This window comes from Gracilinanus agilis, chromosome 1, assembly GCF_016433145.1.
Source record: "Gracilinanus agilis isolate LMUSP501 chromosome 1, AgileGrace, whole genome shotgun sequence".
In the NCBI taxonomy this organism is placed as follows: Eukaryota; Metazoa; Chordata; class Mammalia; order Didelphimorphia; family Didelphidae; genus Gracilinanus; species Gracilinanus agilis.
Window position 1 is genome coordinate 223,779,073 of NC_058130.1, and position 19,356 is coordinate 223,798,428.

Sequence of the window (19,356 nt, forward strand, 5' to 3'; positions counted from 1 at the left end):
ATAAAAATTTTGCCACATCTTTTCAATCTCCTTCCACAAAAACAGTTCAAATATCCTTAAAATCTGGAAAATATACATCTTCTGCAAGCCTATACACATAAATATCAAAATTGGGATTACATAATTAAAGCATAGATATGAAGTATTTTTTCCTGGATTAAGTCTTTCCCTACCTAAACGTAATATTACTGGGAAAAAAAAAAGGATTTAGTGTAGGATTCCTTTGCATCACTGAACAGTTCTCAATCTTCTATTTCACTTTTTTAGGTAGAGAAAAGTACATGAGCATAACCAACATTGTTTTATCCTAGCGAATGCTGTCTTCTTAAATTGTCGCAACATTTGGCTGCTTTCTTTGGGTTTTTCCTGCATATGCTCCTAAAAATAAAGCAAAACCAGTTATTTTTTCTACAAATTATTGCTTTCTAAATTATACTTTATGTAAAAAACTATCAAGTTAAGTGTAAAAACTAAAAAAATTTCTTTGACAGCATTTTGAAATATTAGAAGAGTGGGAAAAACAGCTTGCCACGCTCATTAGAGTATTAGACTTGGAGACAGGAAGACCTGGGTTCAAATCCCACTTTGGACACTTAAATAGTTGTGTGACTATGGGAAAGTTATGTAATCTCTTTAGCTTAAATTCTCTATGACTGTAAGTTATCCATGGCTTGCAATCTGCAGGCATGGAGAGAATTTTCCCAATGGGAGTTTCCATTGTGATTAAATCACAAGTCTTTGATGTGTATGAAATTCTTTCTTTCTTTCTTTCTTCCTTCCTTTTTTTTTTTTAAACCCTTACCTTCCATCTTAGAACCAATACTGTGCATTGGTTCCAAGGCAGAAGAGCAGTAAAGGCTAGGCAAGGAGAGTGAAGTGACTTGCCCAGGGTCACACAGCTGGAAAGTGTTTGAGGGCAGGATTTGAATCTAGGACTTCCCATCTCTAAGCCTGACTCTCAATGCACTGAGCCACCCAGGTGCCCCTGAAATTACTGATTTCAAATGACTGATGAAGATCATTTAATGAGCCTACATAAGCCTCATAACTTTTACTACTACAGAGTTTACATTTTTCCATTTGGGATTTCTACTTCTGTTATTTTAGGAATATATTACAAACACAACACATAAAATTCTACAGTGACAAAAAAAAAAGCATACATTATCCAATATAGGACAATACTGCATGAATTAAAATAAAAATATGTAATTCAGAAAATAAAAATTAGAAATAGGGAAAGATTACCTTTTTAAAAGACCTATACGAACCCCAGTATAAATGAATTCAGATAATATATGAATCAAAAATAATCTAATATCATTGTTTATAGAACAGAATATTAAGAGTAAGGGAAATAGTTAAAATTAATTTTAATATGATTAGGTACATGACAATTTTATATCTCACGGTTGAAACTCATCTGTAATTCAGTCATAATACAAATATATATCATTGTAAACACTTCATGGTAGACAATAAGCTCAGTAACAAAAAATACATACACATATATATACATATGTCCAAATATATCTAAAAATACATATTATTGAGTACTGTCTGATATGCACTTAAGTAATTAGGTGGTATTAAATAAATGTAAATGCTACAAATATGATGAATCTAAAGTGACAGTCAAACATTTGGAAATGAAATGAGAAGGAAGATAATAACAACATGGGAAAAATGCATTGTGATCAACTAGAATATTTGATTGAAAAAAAAAAAAAGAAATGATATGCTAGAATCTGGAAGTACAACACTACACATCTCCCCGGACTTCCCTATTTCTAAGAACTTTCAATGGCTAGGAATTTGTTAAAATTTTTGCTTTTTATATCGTAGAAAGAACTATGCCACTGCCATTAAAAATAGCAGAAGCTGCATTAGTCATTTTGCGAAAATTTTCCTGATTTTGGCCATCATTTTAACTATCAGATTCTAACAGTACTTGAAGATAAAGTAATATTCAATATGAAATTCCCTTTAAAGTAACCCCACTTACTATAAATTACATGATTTTAAATGGCTCTGTTTTAAAATGGATTATGCTACATAAGCACCATTAAAGTTATACTCACAAGTATAAGTCAACAGACCTGGCTGGGTTTTGAGGCCTGGTGCTGCTACTAACTAACTGTGTAACTTTGGATAAGTCATTCCCCACCCCCTCTGCTCCTCAGTTTCCTCATCTGTAATATGAGGGGGGGTCAGATTAGACAATCTTTCTAAGATCTCTTCCAGATGTAATATTCGCTGATCAGTTAGATATACATAAATGTGGATTCATCTTGCAAAGTTCTCTCTTATTTAATGTTTAATGCATACTTATTAATATAACATAAAAAAACTTATATTGCTCATTTTTTCTTAATTGATAATAGACTTTATTCCTAAATAATGAAAATTTTGTGCCTAGGTCAAATTGTATGCTCGTTGGAGTATTAGTATTTATTCCACATTACATGTTAGAATTCACTTTAATGTATTAATAAAGTTATTTTCAATAGTAACATGTAAATTAATTTAGTGAACAGTTCCTAAATATTTTGTTAAGATCTAAATATGAAACAAAACTAAATTTTATAAGCTCTTTGGATTCATTTGAATATTGTATTTATCTTCTTGCCACCATTTAAAAAAGAGCTCTGAAACAAGCCCCCTATAATATATTTGAGAATAATTAATCGGAATTTCTTTGTTTTGTATAAGCAAGAAACCAAAAAAAACAAAAACAAAAACAAAAAAAACCCAACTCTTCCCAAATGATCTTACAGTTGGAGAAGATGGGAAGAGAAAAAACAATTATCTCCTTTTTAAACTACCAAACTATAAGCTCATATACTTCCCCACGTTGAAACAAGAGACATGCATAGATTTAGGACAGCTGAGGCATAGCACTGCCATCCACATTAAAAAATGTACTCATTTTTAAAAGGGGACAATATAATTCAGATTTCATGCTTTCTTCTGAACTAAAAGGTTTACATGATAGACTATGGATAGAGATGTTTCCAGAAACCAAGATTATAATCATGCATTTCCTTAATTCTTCACCACCCTCTCAACCCCACTAAATTGCAAATACATTCCTTTGATAAGGAATGATTTACTCTACATGCCAAAGTTATAGTGGCAAGAAAAAGAAAACAATATATTCCACTTTGATGACCTGGATTTGAACAACTTACTCACTTTTTTTCTAATAAATGAGATTCAGAAACTCATTTTCTACACACCTGAAACAGGCACTCTGTTAGGCATTCTGTTGTCTGAGGACTTCTCTCTACTTTGCTCAACCCCCTTCACTGATGTCTTAGGGGTTCTAATTGAATATAGAAAAGTTAATAAGCCACACATTAAAGTCTAAATGCTGCAACTTACAAAGAAAACAAGCATCACACTGTTCAGTAGAAATAGCTGAAAAAGGAACACAGTAGCAGTCAGAAACCCTGGAGGGAGCTATACTTGTTCTTGAATGAGAGCATATAATCCACACCCCACAACCATATAAAGTGATTGCTCATACATCACACATCACTTTGGTTATGCTGACTTATATACCCCAACTAGTCTTAATGCTGTTGAGATGGCTAATATTTCATTGTAGTTAATGAAACTAAAAGCTGTATGAAGTAAATGCAAAAAAAAATGGCAAAACATGATAGGGAAGACACAATACACAAACAGTATGTCCAATTTACTCTTAAATTGTTTTCTAAGATAAAAAAAAATCTAAAAAAATTTAAACATAATTGTTACAGAATAGTGATCACATTGCTAAAGTATTTGCATCCTTTATCATGAATATGTTGGAAATAGTTTCCTCTCATAGCTGTCTTATATTTTAAATATTTTCAAACACAAACAAAACAAATACATAGTGATCTTACCCTTGTCTACAGAGTGGCCTATGAATAGGAGCATTTTGTCCTTGACTTGGCTGAAGTACTCTGTTAAACAAGAAAATAAGACAGTTTACTAAAAATAAATTAAAAAAAAAATTAAACTTGGCTTTTTTACATCATCTTTCAAATGTCAAGCTTCTTAAAGGAAAAGAATAGGAGCTAATTGTGTAACAAGTTTTCCTTGGATATGTCCATATAGTTTCACTAAATTCATAAACGGGAGCACCTTTGTGAAATATGGCAGACCCTATCTACTAAAAGATTAGGCTTATAGTTAACTGTATGATAAAAAAGGATGCTTTCTAAAGTTAGCAATTGTCCCTTGCTCTTTTGGATGACTAATTCAGTGCTTAAAAAAAAAACTTCTCAAACCTGATAGAAAATGTTATTCTCAATTTATAATAAGGGAAAGCAAGTTAGAAATTTTAAATGACTTTCTCCAGGCCGTAAAAAAAAGGTCATATCAAAGCAAGCCTGGACCCTAGATTTAAGTCATGACATATCTGACTAAAATTTCCACCAGGAGCAGCATTTCCTAAAGACATCTTCACTATGTTCTCGCTATTACTTGGTAACTCTGATCGGTAGCTATGAACATATGATGCCATTCTTATGTAAACCAAATCTACAGTCCTTTATAAAAGTGGGTAATATTCTATTAATGGAAGCAGACAGAGAAGGAGATGAAGGAAGGAAAGAGGGGAGAAGGAGGGAGGAAGGAAGGAAAAGAAGAGATTCAGGAGAAAATAATTCCTTCTCACAGGAGAAAAAAAGCTTCTTAGAGGAATATCTTCAGTTACTTTTACTTACCTTGTTTCAGAAGGCTTTTGTCTGATAAGAATTTTTCTATTTGGCATTCCCATTTCAGCGACCCTAAAGAAGAAAATATAGGCACAGAGTTTATTTGAAGAAAAAAAAGCATACCCATAAATATCAAATAGGGCAGCTATGTAGCACTGTGGATACAATACCAGACCTGGAGTTGGGAGGACCTGGGTTCAGATATGACCGCAGACATTTCCTAGTTCTATGATCCCTGACAAGTCATTTAACCTTGTTTGCCTAGCCTTTGACCTTCTGTCTTAGAAAGCTTAATAGAACAGAAAGTAAGGGTTTAAAAAACATATATATCATAGATAAAGTTAAGAAAAAAACCCTTAACGAATCATTACTATCATTCTCAAAAAGCACCATTCAAAACCAATTACATTTCTTCATATCAAAACCATATAAGCTGAGACAATCTTCTTGTAAAAGAAAAAATTTTTAAAAAACCAGTAAGATTTTGATATTCATTTCCCTGAATGGCCTTTTCTCATTAACTTTTTTAAATTCTGGGAATCGGCAAACAGAATATCTAAAAGCTGGGGCATCCAATATAGGGACCAATCATTTACATACTAAGGTGATACTGAATACTAATACTAAAGTTTCAATCTCCCAAATTAGCTACATATGTAAAGTTATCAGGCAACTACTAGGAAAACCAAATAAACAGAAGCCAGAAGTAAATAATATAGTGCATGTAAAGTTGGATTCAGATTTCACAATCTTATTTTAATAGGCATGTCTTCTATGAATGGCTTTAGTCAGCTGGGGAAAATGATTGGTCCTTAATCCCCTAAATAGAAAGAACAAAGTGGAATAATGGCAGACCAAAAGTAAAGATTATTTCATTCAAATGGAAAAGAAAAAAAAAATGAGATTATGTCAATACTTACTTCATGTACTTCTTCCTATCCAGAGATTTCTGTGTTGCAGCTGAAAGAGATGCTCGTGGGTTCTTCATTTTATCCTTTATATTAAAAAAAATTTTGTGATAGGATCAATTCAGCATTTGTGTCCCTATACCTGGGAATTTATCAATTTTCACTGAAATAATTTTAAAAATAATTATTTAATCATTTACATGTAGCTGATATAATCTTTCTTGATGAATTAGTCTGCTGGTTAACTTATTTTGGGACATGATTTAAAAAATTTTTGTTTTCTATTAGCATGCATTCAGGTTTTGTTCACCTCTTGTCAGCCATCAGTAGACAAATTCATTCAGAATCAGACACTGAACTACTACTTAAAATTACTACCATTTTAGATTGACTTGGGTCAGACATTCTGCTCTGCTCTCCTAATTACCTGCAAGTATAAAAATTCCATGGCAAGTGATGATTAGAAAAATCAATTAAATTAGGCAGATTTTTCTAGGTGTCATAAAAGAAAGTCAATGAAAGTCAAGTTTAAAATCTCCTAATCCTGATAGGTAAGAGGATTATACTATATATCTCTTTACATCTGTATAGGTAGCAGTATACCTGGCATTCTTGACTGCAACCTATACCTGAAGGCCTTTGAGAAGAGCTCAGGTGCCATTCGATGAGAAATAATGTTAAAATTCAGTGTTTTCATTACATAAAAAAATTACATTAAACATACCATTTGCCTAAGCATTTTTTCTTTACGCACTTCTCGATCATGATGTAAAATAGACATTCTTTCTGTTGCATCCATTATGAAGAATATGTCATGAATATCAAATAAGGCAGCTCGAAGCTATTTGTGAAGCAAGAAAAAAATTGTATCATCTTAAATTTGAGCTAAAAAATAACTTAGTAGTATATGTTTTAAGAATTTTTAAAAGCATTTTCAGTTAGTGATATGTATTCTTGAATCATAGAAATAGTTCAAATAAAGATGTGAACTGAAATTCTAACTAATTCAACAAAGTAAATTCCAAAAAATAAGTAGAAGGAAAGGTAATTTCCCTTAACCAATGATTAGTTCCATGAAAACATTTGCAAGAGATATTTAAAGAGCTAAATTATAAGTGTAAGTTACATTCTTAGCAACTAGAATTTAGGTTTTAAAAGCTACAGAGACCTAAGGCAATGTAACCTTTGTAAAGGTAATAATTAATTCCCCTGCCTTATAACTTTCCTCTTTCCCCACTCCAGAAATTTTTTAAACCTGGCAAGCAGAACAGTATCTATGGCCTTCTGAATCACCAGTATCTGACTAGGAATCTGGAATCAAGGATAGAAGAGAGGGGAAAGGAGGGATTCCCGTAATGGTCTTTGAGCACCCTCCACCACCCTTAAACTTTACACGGTAGTGCTTACTAGTTCTCTCCTTTCCTTTAGGAGCAGGAGTCCCACAGGAGATTAGAGGGCAGGAAGCTCAAAGCTCCTGGGTGGCTGTTCTATGGTTCCAGTATTAGACTCAAGAAAAATGCTTCATGTTCCCACTAATTAGAGAAAAGCCAGGAGTTGTGTCTCCAGGAATCAGCTGCTACATTTTACTACATTATTGTGAGGTTTGGCAATAACATATTAGCCATGTTATTGCAAAACAACCGGGAAATGTTATATAGCCGTGAGATGAACCGATGGCACACAGAGACCTCTCCAAGGACAAGCACAGGCCCCTGGCTTGGCCAGCTGGGGGCATGGCCCCACCCCTGAATGCAGAGGGTAGGGCATTCTAGCCTCTCTCAGTTCCAGGTGTGGCTGTGCCCCTCTGCCCCACTCCCTAGCCTCCCCCAGCTGGGCAGCAGGAGCCCAAGGGGTGCAGTTGGTCTAGGGCTGGTAGCCTGGCTCTACCCCAGAAACACAAGGGAAGAGAATGGGGCACTGGAGCCTCCCCTGGGAGCTTGACCCCGCCCATGAATACAGGGGTGGGTGGGGCATGGCACACACTGGGGAGGAGGGTGGGTTCTGGGGTCCCTAAAAAGTCCCAAAAGGTTCTCTTATCACTGTTATAGGGGGCATACTTAGAAATGATTCCTATACATGTGTGTACGTGTACACACACACACACACACACACACACACACAATTACCTGAGCTAATACTCTTTCTTGTAGAGAAGCATCTTGTGCTGAAACAGATCCTCTTTTTAATGGTGCTTCTGACTGAAAACTTCTTATGAACTCCATTGTATCCTGTAAGAATTAAAGCCATTTTGGAAAAGAAATCTATGGATATTCACAGGATTTCTGAAGTTCCCCCTCCTATTTTCTTCCTATTTCTTCCATCTATAGTACTGAAATCACTCAGGTTTCATTTTACTATATGAAGAATTATACCCTGATCTACTCAAAATTAGTCACAAAAATGAGGTCAAATTATGTTTACCATGAAGAATGATAAAGAACAGAATGCATTATTTAATTTTAGATTGTAGAACCAATGAATTCTCTAAGCAACAATGCACAAATAGTTACCTATGAGACTTCATAAATTAAGTATTTCATCTGAATTCTAATCTTATCTTCCAATTTGCATAAGTCAAAAGATTAAGGGTAGAAAGAAGAAAAAAGGAAAAATACTTACATAAAAATAAAAAATATTTTACCAATGCCCTTACTTTTACTGTTTGCCGGAGATGTTTCACTTTTTCTGTCTGTAGGAGCCTACGGGTAAGAAATCCTTTTGCCACTGCAGTTATTTTGTCAAATTTTGCTTGTACTTCTAGACTAAAAACCTTTAAGAAATAAGGAGAAAATTTTTTAAGATTTTGTATTATAGAATTGTTTCTTAGCTTGTAGGGAGGTATTGAAACAAATTTTTTTGTTTTTTACATAGTTTCATAATGTTAAGCATTTTAAATTGGTACTATCAAACTATTCATGTTCATTTATAGATCCTAAAAGAATAATGTAGCTTCTGGGGCAGCTGGTGGCTCAGTGGATAGTCAGGCCTAGAGATAGGAGGGCATGAGTTCAAATGTAACCGCAGATACTTCCTTGCTTGTAACCCTGGCCAAGTCATTTAACTCCATAGCCTTATTACTCTTCTGTCTTGGAATCAGTACTTAGTATTGATTCTAAGAGAGAAGGTAAGGGTTAAAAAAAAAAAAAAAAAGAACAATGTAGCTTTTTTAAAAGTAGGTAACTAAATTTTACTAACCTGAGAACATCTATTTTTGCCCCTTCCCAGAGGCCTTGTTACTGCGATTTTGGGCAAACCACTAGTTGATGATCCCCAGAGGTAGAATGGTACTTCACTTGTAGAAGCAAAGCTATGTTGTAGGGTAGAATTTGTAAAAGCTAGATAAAAGGTAAAAAACAAGAGACTATATTCAAAACTACAGAAGTGCTATACATTTACCAGCACCAATCAGTATAGATACTGTGGGTGGAAATCACAGGTGTACAAGCTTTGCACTTGCCAAGAATAATAAGCCCCTAAATCCTGAACCACATGTAGGTTTTTCATTTGGATTCACTTTTAAGTTGACACAACAGATGGAACTTTAAAATATGCACACACACAAATAATAGCATCGCTTGAAAATAAAGACATGAGAAAGCAATCACAAGGGGACAGGGTGCTGGATATGGTACAATATAGTGTAAGAGTACTCTGAAGATGACAAATTTTGTTTTTATTTGCCATATGTCACCTGCCACATGAATGAACACAGGCTGGGAAACTTCCCTCACTAAAATGATTACTCTACATTCAAACCCCTACTTAGAAGGACCTGGACTGTTGCCAGCATTTCATTTCTCACTGGTTACCAAGCAGTTGGCAGATGGTGGTAACCTAGGAGAGATTTCATCTAATAATATTACTTTAAAGACCTTTCTACCACTTTCTGTATCATGTAAAGCAGGAGGAATTTAAAGAAAGGAAAAGGCTTTAAATATTTACCAGAATTATTTGAATTGGCAATATGGAGGGTGTCCACTTGCGACAACATTGTTTCTAGTAAGCCACTGTCACTTATTTTTCGCCATTCTAATTCCACAGCTTTGTTATGTTTCACTTCAGGTGTTTCTGCTGTAGTTTCCTTCTTCTCTTTTAGTATTCTCTCCTGTTCTTCTATTTCCTGCAGATTAATGATCTATTACAATATGCCAGACCTCATGTTCCATCACATTTCCTTTATAAATTAATCATTCTATCAATATAATGCAATCTATTTTTCCTCTGATACAGATTTAACGATTGCAGGATATTTAAAGTAAATTGAATCCAACAGGTATTTATTAGGCACTTATAATGCACTGTGTTAGGAGTAGGGGACACAAAGAAAAAACAAAATAATCCATTCACTCAAGAACCATACATTCTTTTGGTGCAATTGGGGTGGGGGGGGTGAATAAAAAAATGTACACAAGTCAGTAAATACAAAGTCATTTGAAGAGGGAAAAATACTAGAAACTAGGTATGAAGGGGGTCAGGAAAATCATGTTGAGAGAGGTACCTGAGCTGAGGCTTAAAAGAAAATAAGGACTCAGAGATAGAGATGAGAAGAAGTAAATATCTGCCTGTGCAGATTTACTAAGATAGAATGTTGAGGACTAGGAAAAGTCAAGAAGCAAGTAATATGAAATAAGGCCAGAAAGGTAGGTTCAAGTGGCAGATCGCAAATTCTAGGCTGAGAATCTTTTATTTTATACTAGAAAGAACAGGGAAACATTAAATGTTTTGGCATGAGGAGGTGACATAGTCATATTTGTCCCTTAGGAAGATTATCTTGGCAGTTGTGGGGACTAGAGAGATGTGGGAAACAAAGAGATCAGTTAAGATGTTATTATAATAGTTAGTGTGTGTGTGTGTGTGTGTGTGTGTGTGTGTGTGTACGTACGCACACAGGGCAGGGCATGGAGAACTAGGATGGTGGCTACAAAAAAAGAAAGATCTCAGAGATGATATAGAGGTAGAACTAGTTATGTGCATTTATTATCTCTCCTTCCTACTACCACCCCATAATTTAAAAAAATATAATAAACACATATAGTATACATAATAAAAACAAATAATTAAATTAAACAAAGTATATAATTATAATAATAAAATATACTTAATCATTTTAATAAGAACAAAACCCTCACAAAAATATGTATACTCAAGCAAAACAAATTCACATAATAGCCATGCTGCATTCTAGATTTTTAAGGTATGGAAGTAGAATTGATAGCACTTAGCAAGTGATTAGGTACAGGGGGGGTAAGAGGGGTAGGGGAAGGGAGGTGACAGAGAAGGAAGAAATTAGGGATAGCTATATAGATATAAGAGTTAATTGAACAGAAACAAAAATTAGACCCACACAAAAGAATAACTTAGTAGACGGTTTTGGAATTGACACAGCTAAAGCAATGTAATGTAAAATGTAATGTAATGTAAAGCAATGTAAAGTAATGTCTCTGACATTAGCTAATCCTGTGATGGTGAACCTATGGCACATGTCAAAGGTGGCACACAAAGACCTCTCTGTAGACATGTGTAGGTGCCTGGCCCCACCCCCAAATGTAGGAAGTGGGGTATTCTAGCTTCTCTCCACCACAGCTCAGCTCAGCCTTGGGGTATGGCCATGCCCCTCCACTCCAACCCCTAGCCTCTCCCAGCTGAGCAGCCATGCCCCTCAGGACCCGAAACCAAGCAGTTGTGTGGAACAACAGCATGAAGGCCACGCCCCTCCAGTCCTAGGAGCATGGGTGCAGCCAGCCCAGGGCTGGTAGCCTGGCCCTGACTCCCAAATGCAAGGGAAGGGAATGGGGCACTGGAGCTTCCTCATAGAGCTCAGCCCCTCCTCGAAATGCAGGGGTAGGTGGGGCACTGCACTCAGTCAGGAAGTGGGGCATGGCATGCAATGGGGATAGGCATGGCACTGGGTCCCAAAAAATCAAAAAAGGTTCTCTATCATTGAGCTAGGCTGTTTCCTGGATAACAGATATAATGTAAGAATCCTAGACCGAAAAGCTGCAATAGCTTATTCTCTACTAACAAAGCCTTTGCCATCCCAGGCTCACTTTCACACCACATGGAGGTATTGGAGACAAGGACTTTCCTTATTTAATAAAGGCAGAGGAACAGCTAAATGACTCAGTGGATAGCCAGGCCTAAAAACAGAAGGTTCCGGGTTCATGGAACAACCTCCAGGAATTGATGCAAAGTGAAAGGAGCAGAATCAGGAGAATCTTATACACAGAATCAGGCACACTGTGGCACAATCTAACATAATGGACTTCTGTGCTAGCAGCAATACAATGACCCAGGATAACTATGAGGGACTTCTGAGAAAGAATGCTATTCATGTTCAGAGGAAGAACAGTGGGCGGAGAAACACAGAAGAAAAACAACTGCTTGACCACATGGGTTGATGGGGAGATGATTGGGGATGTAGACTCTAAATGATCACCCCAGTGCAAATATCAATAATATAGAAATAGGTCTTGATCAATGACACATGTAAAACCCAGTGGAATTGAGCGTCAGCTATGGGAGGGCAGGAAAGAACATGAATCTTGTAACCATGGAAAAATGTTCTAAATTAATTAAAGAATTTCCAAAAACAAACAAAAAAATTAAAAAAAAAGTTAGAAAAAAAAGGTCCCAAGTTCAAATCTCACCTCAGACACTTACTATGTATGTGACCTGAGTAAGTCCTTAACTTCAGTTGCCTAACCCTTACTGCTCTTCTGCCTTGGAATTGATAGTATTTTTTCTATGTCAGAAGATAAGGATTTAAAAATAATAATAGCAGAAATAAGAGTTTAGATCAAGCATTAAGCAAACTATGCTTTTGACATATTCTACATTTCCCTTTAATTCTCAGATATCAAATCATTTGATATACAACTACTTTTTAAACCCGTACTTTCTTTCTTAGAATCAATACTGTATATTAGTTCTAAGGCAGAAGAGCAGTAAGGGCTAGGCAACTGAGGTTACTTGCCCAGGGCCACAAAGCTAGGAAGTGTCTGAGACCACATTTGAACTCAGGATCTCCCATCCCTAGATCTGACTCTCAGTCTACTAAGTCACCCAATTGTCCCTATACAATTTTCCCACAAAAATGCTACAAATGTGCCAAAATCAACCAGCACTTCTACCATTTACATTTTTAAATGCTAAAGGCTCTAAATATGCTAAAGTTCACTTAGCAACTCTACACACTTGTATTATGATTCTTCACCTTTTGTAATTTCTCTTGCTCTTTCTCCTGCTCAGCTATAAGTATTGATAACTGCTGAGCATGCTGTTCTTCAAGTCTCTTCCTCATTTCTTCAAAAGCCAACATCTTATTTTTTAGCATTTCTTCTCCCTCTGCAAAGAAACATACTCTCAACATTTTGAAAACATTGCATTCTTAAAATAGGACATTTCTTCAATGTCATTTCTATTTGTATCACAGCATCAAGTACTAGATCTTCTCAAATTACACAAAAGTACATGTCTCCTCACTTTCTACCACTTTGTATTTCGTCACTGCACTCCATTTTGATGCTACTTAATAAAGATCTATAACACTTTCTTACTTCTTTATCTGCTCATCTGATGGTTTCTACCAATGTCAGAATTAATGCAAAACATGTACTATCATAATTATGACAAATTAATCTACTAGAAGATACAGTCTCCATAAATGCATATGCACGAAAGGTGGAACCACATGAATTTATTCCCCTATCTCCTTTCTCTCTCGTTCTCCTCTGGGATTTGTTATTATTGTTGTTTTCAGTATATTACTTCAAAGGTTAAAGACTTCAGTTTGGGGTTCTACAGAAGAACATTAGACATTAAGTTCCAAATATGTGAAAACACAGAAGTGAATAAATAAATAAGAAACCTGAAGGTTAAACCCACAAAAATGTCAGGATCGTGACAGCTAGCTGGCTCAGTGGATAGTGACAAGCCTGGAGACAAGAGGTCCCGGGTTCAAATTGGACCTTAGACATTTTCTGATTGTGTGAACCTAGGCAAGTCACTTAATCCCAAATGCTTAACCCTTGTGGCTCTTCTGCCCTGGTACTGATACTTAGTATTGATTATAAGACAGAAGGTATAGGCTTTTATTTTTTTTTAAATGTCAGAATAATTATATGCTACTAAATTTAGATGCAAGATATATATATTGAATCTTTCCAAAGAAATATTCTTTTCTTACAGCAGAAAGATTTTCATTGCAGATAATTATCTATTAAACTAGCATAATGTTCTCTTATAACTTGTTCTGAATATGTCAGATGGCCTAATTTACTCTATTCCTATCGAGTTCCTTTGTTAGTGACGGCAATTATAAATGTCAAGCATCAAAACTTTGCTATAGTAAATCTTGTATAATAAGACTGAATAAAAAGAAAAGGGAAAAGAGTTCTAATACATAGGCCAGGATGGGAGAGAGAATACTAATTCTAATCAACAGAAAAGTCATTCTATTTAAAAATACATCATGAGGTATTTCTAGATGTATTACACACATTTCTATTTACAATTTCTTTGTCCAATAACTTGATGTCCAAGTGTTTACTGAAGTAGCCAAAGCTTTGAAAATCTACCAGTGAATATCACAGAAAACAAGGATAACAACCGTAGCCCAAATGGAAGATCATATGTCAGTGTTCCAGATTCAGATCAATAAGTGATGTTCTATGCAAGAGCTTTATTTTGTCATTAGGAAGATCTCATCTAAAGGGCATCTAAAGTTTTAAAATCTAAATAAGAAAGTCCATGTGAATAATGAAAAGCTCTTTAGATCAGTATGGTTAATCAGACTGTCCTTGCCAGGTGTATTCAACCCCACATATTATGATAACACAGATTAAAACAATTATTTCCTTCAAAACTTAAAAGATCTCTATAATAAAATTGCCTTTTGTTACGTGATTAGCACCAATTGCATGAAAATGTAGAGTTCCCTTACCTCTGGAACTCATTTCTAACAGTTCATTCTTGTTAATAAATACAGATCCCTTAGGATATCTTTTTTCCCGTATCCATCGTTTCTCCTGTTCAACTGTTCCAGTTGTTAGGACATAAGGGCTGCTTTCTTTTTGTAAGCCATCAACATCCAAATCAAGTCTCCGCTTAACCTTCTCAAAACTGTTTTCCACAAATTGTTCATTTCCGCAAGGCCCATTTGGTGTATCCATCTGTTGTCTTTTATTCTGGCTTTGCATCAGGAGTGGAGATGGATTTTGTACATCATAAGATTTATTCAGTTCCATTTGTGAATTACAGTTTTTTTCTAACACACTAGTTGGCTTGATTACATTCCTTATTCCACATTTTTGACTCACCATGCACTGACTGGCTACATATGGCTCATGCAATTCTGTAACTATTGTATAATTATTGTCTATTTTGTGTGGCTCTCTCCCATCAGATGCTATTTGACCCTCCACTGTACCAGTTACCTGAATGACTCTGTTTTCAAATTGGTTGGCTGAATGTTGATCCATTTCATTTGATTTACCTAAGTCTGATTCTTCATCTCCAGTTTCAGAAGTATTTTTGCTGACTATAGGAACTTTGCTGGAACAAACTTCAGTTAAGTCAATAGGAAATTTTGGCACAGACTCAGATATATTTGTTTTTTCATTAATATCTTGTATGATTAAATCCATGGCCCTTCCCTTTTCTTTAGGACTCAATTCATAAGCATTTACTGGATTATTTATAAATATGTGCCCTGTTGATGAAGACTTAGGTCGTCTCCGATGCATTTTAGGACTTACGCTTGGCTCTGGACTAGGTAACTTGGCATAGGAACCTGTAAAACTTTTGACAACGCTACTTTCAGGATCAAAAGTGGAGGTGACTTTAAAATCTTCATCTTCATCTGAATCTAAAAGAGTGGGTGTACCCATTCGCACAGGTAGATCCACTTTGGAGAAGCTAGCTAAAGCTAGTTGAGTCTGGGTGGTAGCACTTTGGAGAAGTATGTTTGATTTATTAAGGCTTGGCTTATCAAGTGAAAGTGAACCACAACTTTTGCTTATACATCTTGTGTTTTCTTTCCCAGAGTCACTCATCTTAACAGCATCATTCTCTTTGTCTGAGTGGCTCTCAGTGGTGCTCTTCTTTGAGTTATTTCTTATGCTACGTCGAATTTGTTCTCTTTCTATATATTCCTTTGATTTTTTCATAAGATTCTGAAGGCTCATTATATATGGATCTGAGGTGGCTTCCTCAACCCGGGAGGGCCCTAATTCTCCTTCTCTTTTGGGGATCTCATCTGCAATCAGAGTCTCTTGTGAAGTATCTGCAGATGTCTCTGGAGAAGTTTCTTTTCCCATCAGGTTAGGATTAGGGCTGTCACTTTGTTTGTCAGAAATGCATTCTCCTATTCCTTTACCTGAATCTGTCCCATTCAGTTTTACTTGGGCAGTGGTATCAGCAGGCAAAATTTCAATAGTCTCTTGAACCTTTGTTGAGGCAGAATGTTCAGGAAGACTTGGCAAACTATCCTTTGGAAGTATAGTGGGAACATCCAAGTTTTTGACTTCTGAATTACGGTAAACTGCCTCAGGTTCCCACTGATCAAAATCACTTATATTTGGTGCTTTTCTGACCTGCAAAGAAAAATTCAGGAATTGATTATTTCCAGTTATAGAATGCCATTTACATTTTATGAATGTCATCTATCTGTCACAGTGTTAGATGGTGGGATCACAGATAAAAAAATGAAATAATCCCTACTCACAAGAAACTTAAATTCTAGCAAAACAAAACAAAATAGTACATGTAAAAATGTATACAACATAAATATAATGGGAATAAATATAATTTATAAAATTTGCACCAGCAGGAGGGAGGATAGGAAAAAGCTTTATGCAGAAGATAAGAGCATAAGTTCCATCTCAAAGGAAGAGAGGGACTCTAGGAGGTAGAGATAAAGAGAAAGTACAATCTATGCAAGTCAAAAAATAGAGCATAATGGGAAAATATAAAAAAGGCTAGTTTGGCTGGAAACCAAAGTATGGATGTGGGAACAAGGTGCAAGGAGGCCGGAAAACCAGATAGGGGGCAAGGTTGTGTAAGGCTATTATAATAAACAGTGGAGTTTATATTTGATCCTAGAGGCAATAAGGAGCCAATGCAATTTTCTGAGTAGGAGAATGACACTGTCATATCTGGGGTAAAGGAAAATTACTTTGGCTACAGGACATAAGATGGTCTGAAGAGGGAGAGACTTGAGGCAGGAGACTTATTAATAAGAGGGACACCACAATATTTTAGGTGAGGGTCTGAACTAAGGAGGTAGTTATTTGAGTAGAGGAAAGAAGTAGGATGTGATAGATGTCCTAATGGTAGAAATGTCAAGATATGGTAAATGACTGGATGGGGTAAAGGAGAGTGAGAAGCCTAGGATAATACCATGGGTATGAACCTGGCAGACTGGAAGGATGGTGATGCCTCTGAAATAAAGAAAGTTCAGAAAAGGGGAAGGATTGGAGGGAAAGATAAAGAAGTCCAGTTTTAGGAATATTGTTTAACTGTCTCTGGGGCACAGAGTTTAAATGCCCAATAGATAGTGAGGGAGAACTAGAGCTAGAAAAAACATTGTAGCTGAATAAACAAATCAGGGATAGAGATGATAGTCAAACTCATATAAGCTGAGGAGGTAGATTATCAAGAGAGAGAAAGTGGAGAGGGAGAGTTCTGGGCAAAACTTTGGGGAAAACTCCCAGTTAAGAAGTGGGCCAGAGATTACCTGATGCACTTGAATCTTAAATCTCTAATACACAAGAGACTTAGGTTAGGTTCTTTAAAGAACAAGATAAAAGGCTTGTCAAAGGCCACTTAAATGTATATTATATGTCTATATTTTATGTACAATTAAGTTGTTTTTTATAAGGAAAAAAATGTTATCCTCAGCTATTTTTAGCAATGCAACAATCTGGGACAATTCTTTAAGACTTATGGTAGAGAATGCTATCCATCTCCAGGAAAAGAACTGTTGGAATTGGATGGATGAGGATAAGTATTATCATTCACATCAGCATATTTATGATTTTTATTTTGGGGTTTTATAGGGGTATGCTCTCACAATAATGACCAATATGAAAGTGTACTTTGCATGATAGTACATATATGGCCCACATCAAATTGCTTACTGTCTCTGAGTGGGTGGAGAGAAGGAGACGGTTTGGATCTTATAATTTTGGGAAATGTATGTTGAAAATTAAATTGGGAAAATAATGTATCTTTGAATTAAAAAAAATCAGTGCTATCAAAGAAATTTGCTGTTCACTAATCCCAAAAGAATGTCAATTTTATGATGGCTATGTTATACTTATATATCCTCTCATGATTACTATCATATTGAGATAATCAGAGTGTAACATAACTGAGTGGTCATATAAAATTATGCCCTATAAGAAACTCATATGTAAAGTAATTTGATGTCAAAAATTGGATCCCTAACTCCTTGTTCTTTACCACAAATTTGCCTATAAGCATTTTATAATTTGTGATTGATGTGGCTAGGAAATACAATAGAAACAGAGCACTAGACAAGCAGCCAGGACGACCTGAGTTCAAATTCTGTCACAACTGGGACCCTGGAGTAGAAAGTTTTCAGTTCCTATATATTAGAGAGAATTACTGTGTATTCCTGTGTCTAAAGATCATAGATCCTATCTAATCTGCTTTTTGCATTTTCTTTGTCCCTGGGAATCCCAAAGAATATCTTTCCTTTGAAAAGAATTTGGTTAATAAATGAAAGAGACAAGGACTCCTTTCCAGCTTAAGTGCAAACCTTCATCTGTCCACCTCTGGTGTGAGGAAGGGCTGGGGGTTTGATGGACCACCTCTTAATTAGTAGTTCACCACTTAGAAATGTCTAAGGATGTTCAAGGGAGGGACTGAATAATGAGCTCCTAAAATTCTATTTATTGAGCTGCCCGACCAAGGTTTGAGCTCTCTGGTTATTTGAGAGGGCCAAAGACCTCTATGTTAATTGGTTACAAAGCTGGCCTAACCAATAAAGGGATATAATAAAAAAAACTGATATTCTTACCCCCAAATCAGTCTCTTGAAGTAATTTAAATTGTAAAAGTATCTAAAGAAGTTGCTTAACCTATAACTGCCTCTAGTTTCCTCCTCTATAAAATGAAGCAACAACACTTCAACAGTGTTGTTGAAGATCAAATGAGATAATATTCTTAAAGCACAATATAATGTTTGCTAATGTTATCATTATCAGATAATATGTCAATATTAATGATTTAAAAGCACAAATTTATATAAGGCAAACTAGGCTAAGCAATAATCTAATGATGCTTAAAAACAACTTTTAAGACTGGGATTCTTAAGTTTTTTGGTGTCTTTTACCCCTATGACATTCTAGTGAAGTCTATGAATCCTTACAGAATGTTTCTAAATGTCTAATAAAATATATAGTTATATTTAAAAAAAAAGTTTATGGACCCCAAGTTAAGAACTGTTGTACTAAAGAAGATTGTGGATAAGGTGATTTGTAGAGATTGTATGCAAATAAAGAGTAAAGTATAATAAAAATGAGTAAAATAGAAAGAAAGAAGAAAAAAGAAAAAAATGAGTAAAATATGAATGCAAGAAAACTTTTATAGAACACAATAAAATAACATCTTACATGTAAATATTTCCCTTTGGGAAAAAAAAATGCACATGTACAATTGGTGAATGTAACTTGAATTACAATGTTTTCAGATACTAAGCTAGTTTGAATATAAAAA

The 19,356-nt window shown here is 35.3% G+C and overlaps 1 protein-coding gene across 1 annotated transcript in view; it reads right to left on the reverse strand.

Moving 5' to 3' along the window:
- Positions 1–278: 278 nt before the first annotated feature.
- CCP110 (centriolar coiled-coil protein 110) overlaps positions 279–19,356 on the reverse strand; it is a 28,420-nt gene continuing 9,342 nt past the window's right edge. The window contains exons 4-15 of the mRNA XM_044657464.1: positions 14,559–16,209; positions 12,831–12,961; positions 9,560–9,737; positions 8,813–8,952; positions 8,271–8,387; positions 7,744–7,845; positions 6,342–6,458; positions 5,630–5,703; positions 4,719–4,781; positions 3,894–3,953; positions 3,240–3,325; positions 279–378 (exon numbers count right to left, since the gene is read on the reverse strand). Coding sequence (XP_044513399.1) covers positions 326–378; positions 3,240–3,325; positions 3,894–3,953; positions 4,719–4,781; positions 5,630–5,703; positions 6,342–6,458; positions 7,744–7,845; positions 8,271–8,387; positions 8,813–8,952; positions 9,560–9,737; positions 12,831–12,961; positions 14,559–16,209 — 2,772 coding nt within the window. The 3' untranslated portion in view covers positions 279–325. The remainder of the gene's footprint in view (positions 379–3,239; positions 3,326–3,893; positions 3,954–4,718; positions 4,782–5,629; positions 5,704–6,341; positions 6,459–7,743; positions 7,846–8,270; positions 8,388–8,812; positions 8,953–9,559; positions 9,738–12,830; positions 12,962–14,558; positions 16,210–19,356) is intronic.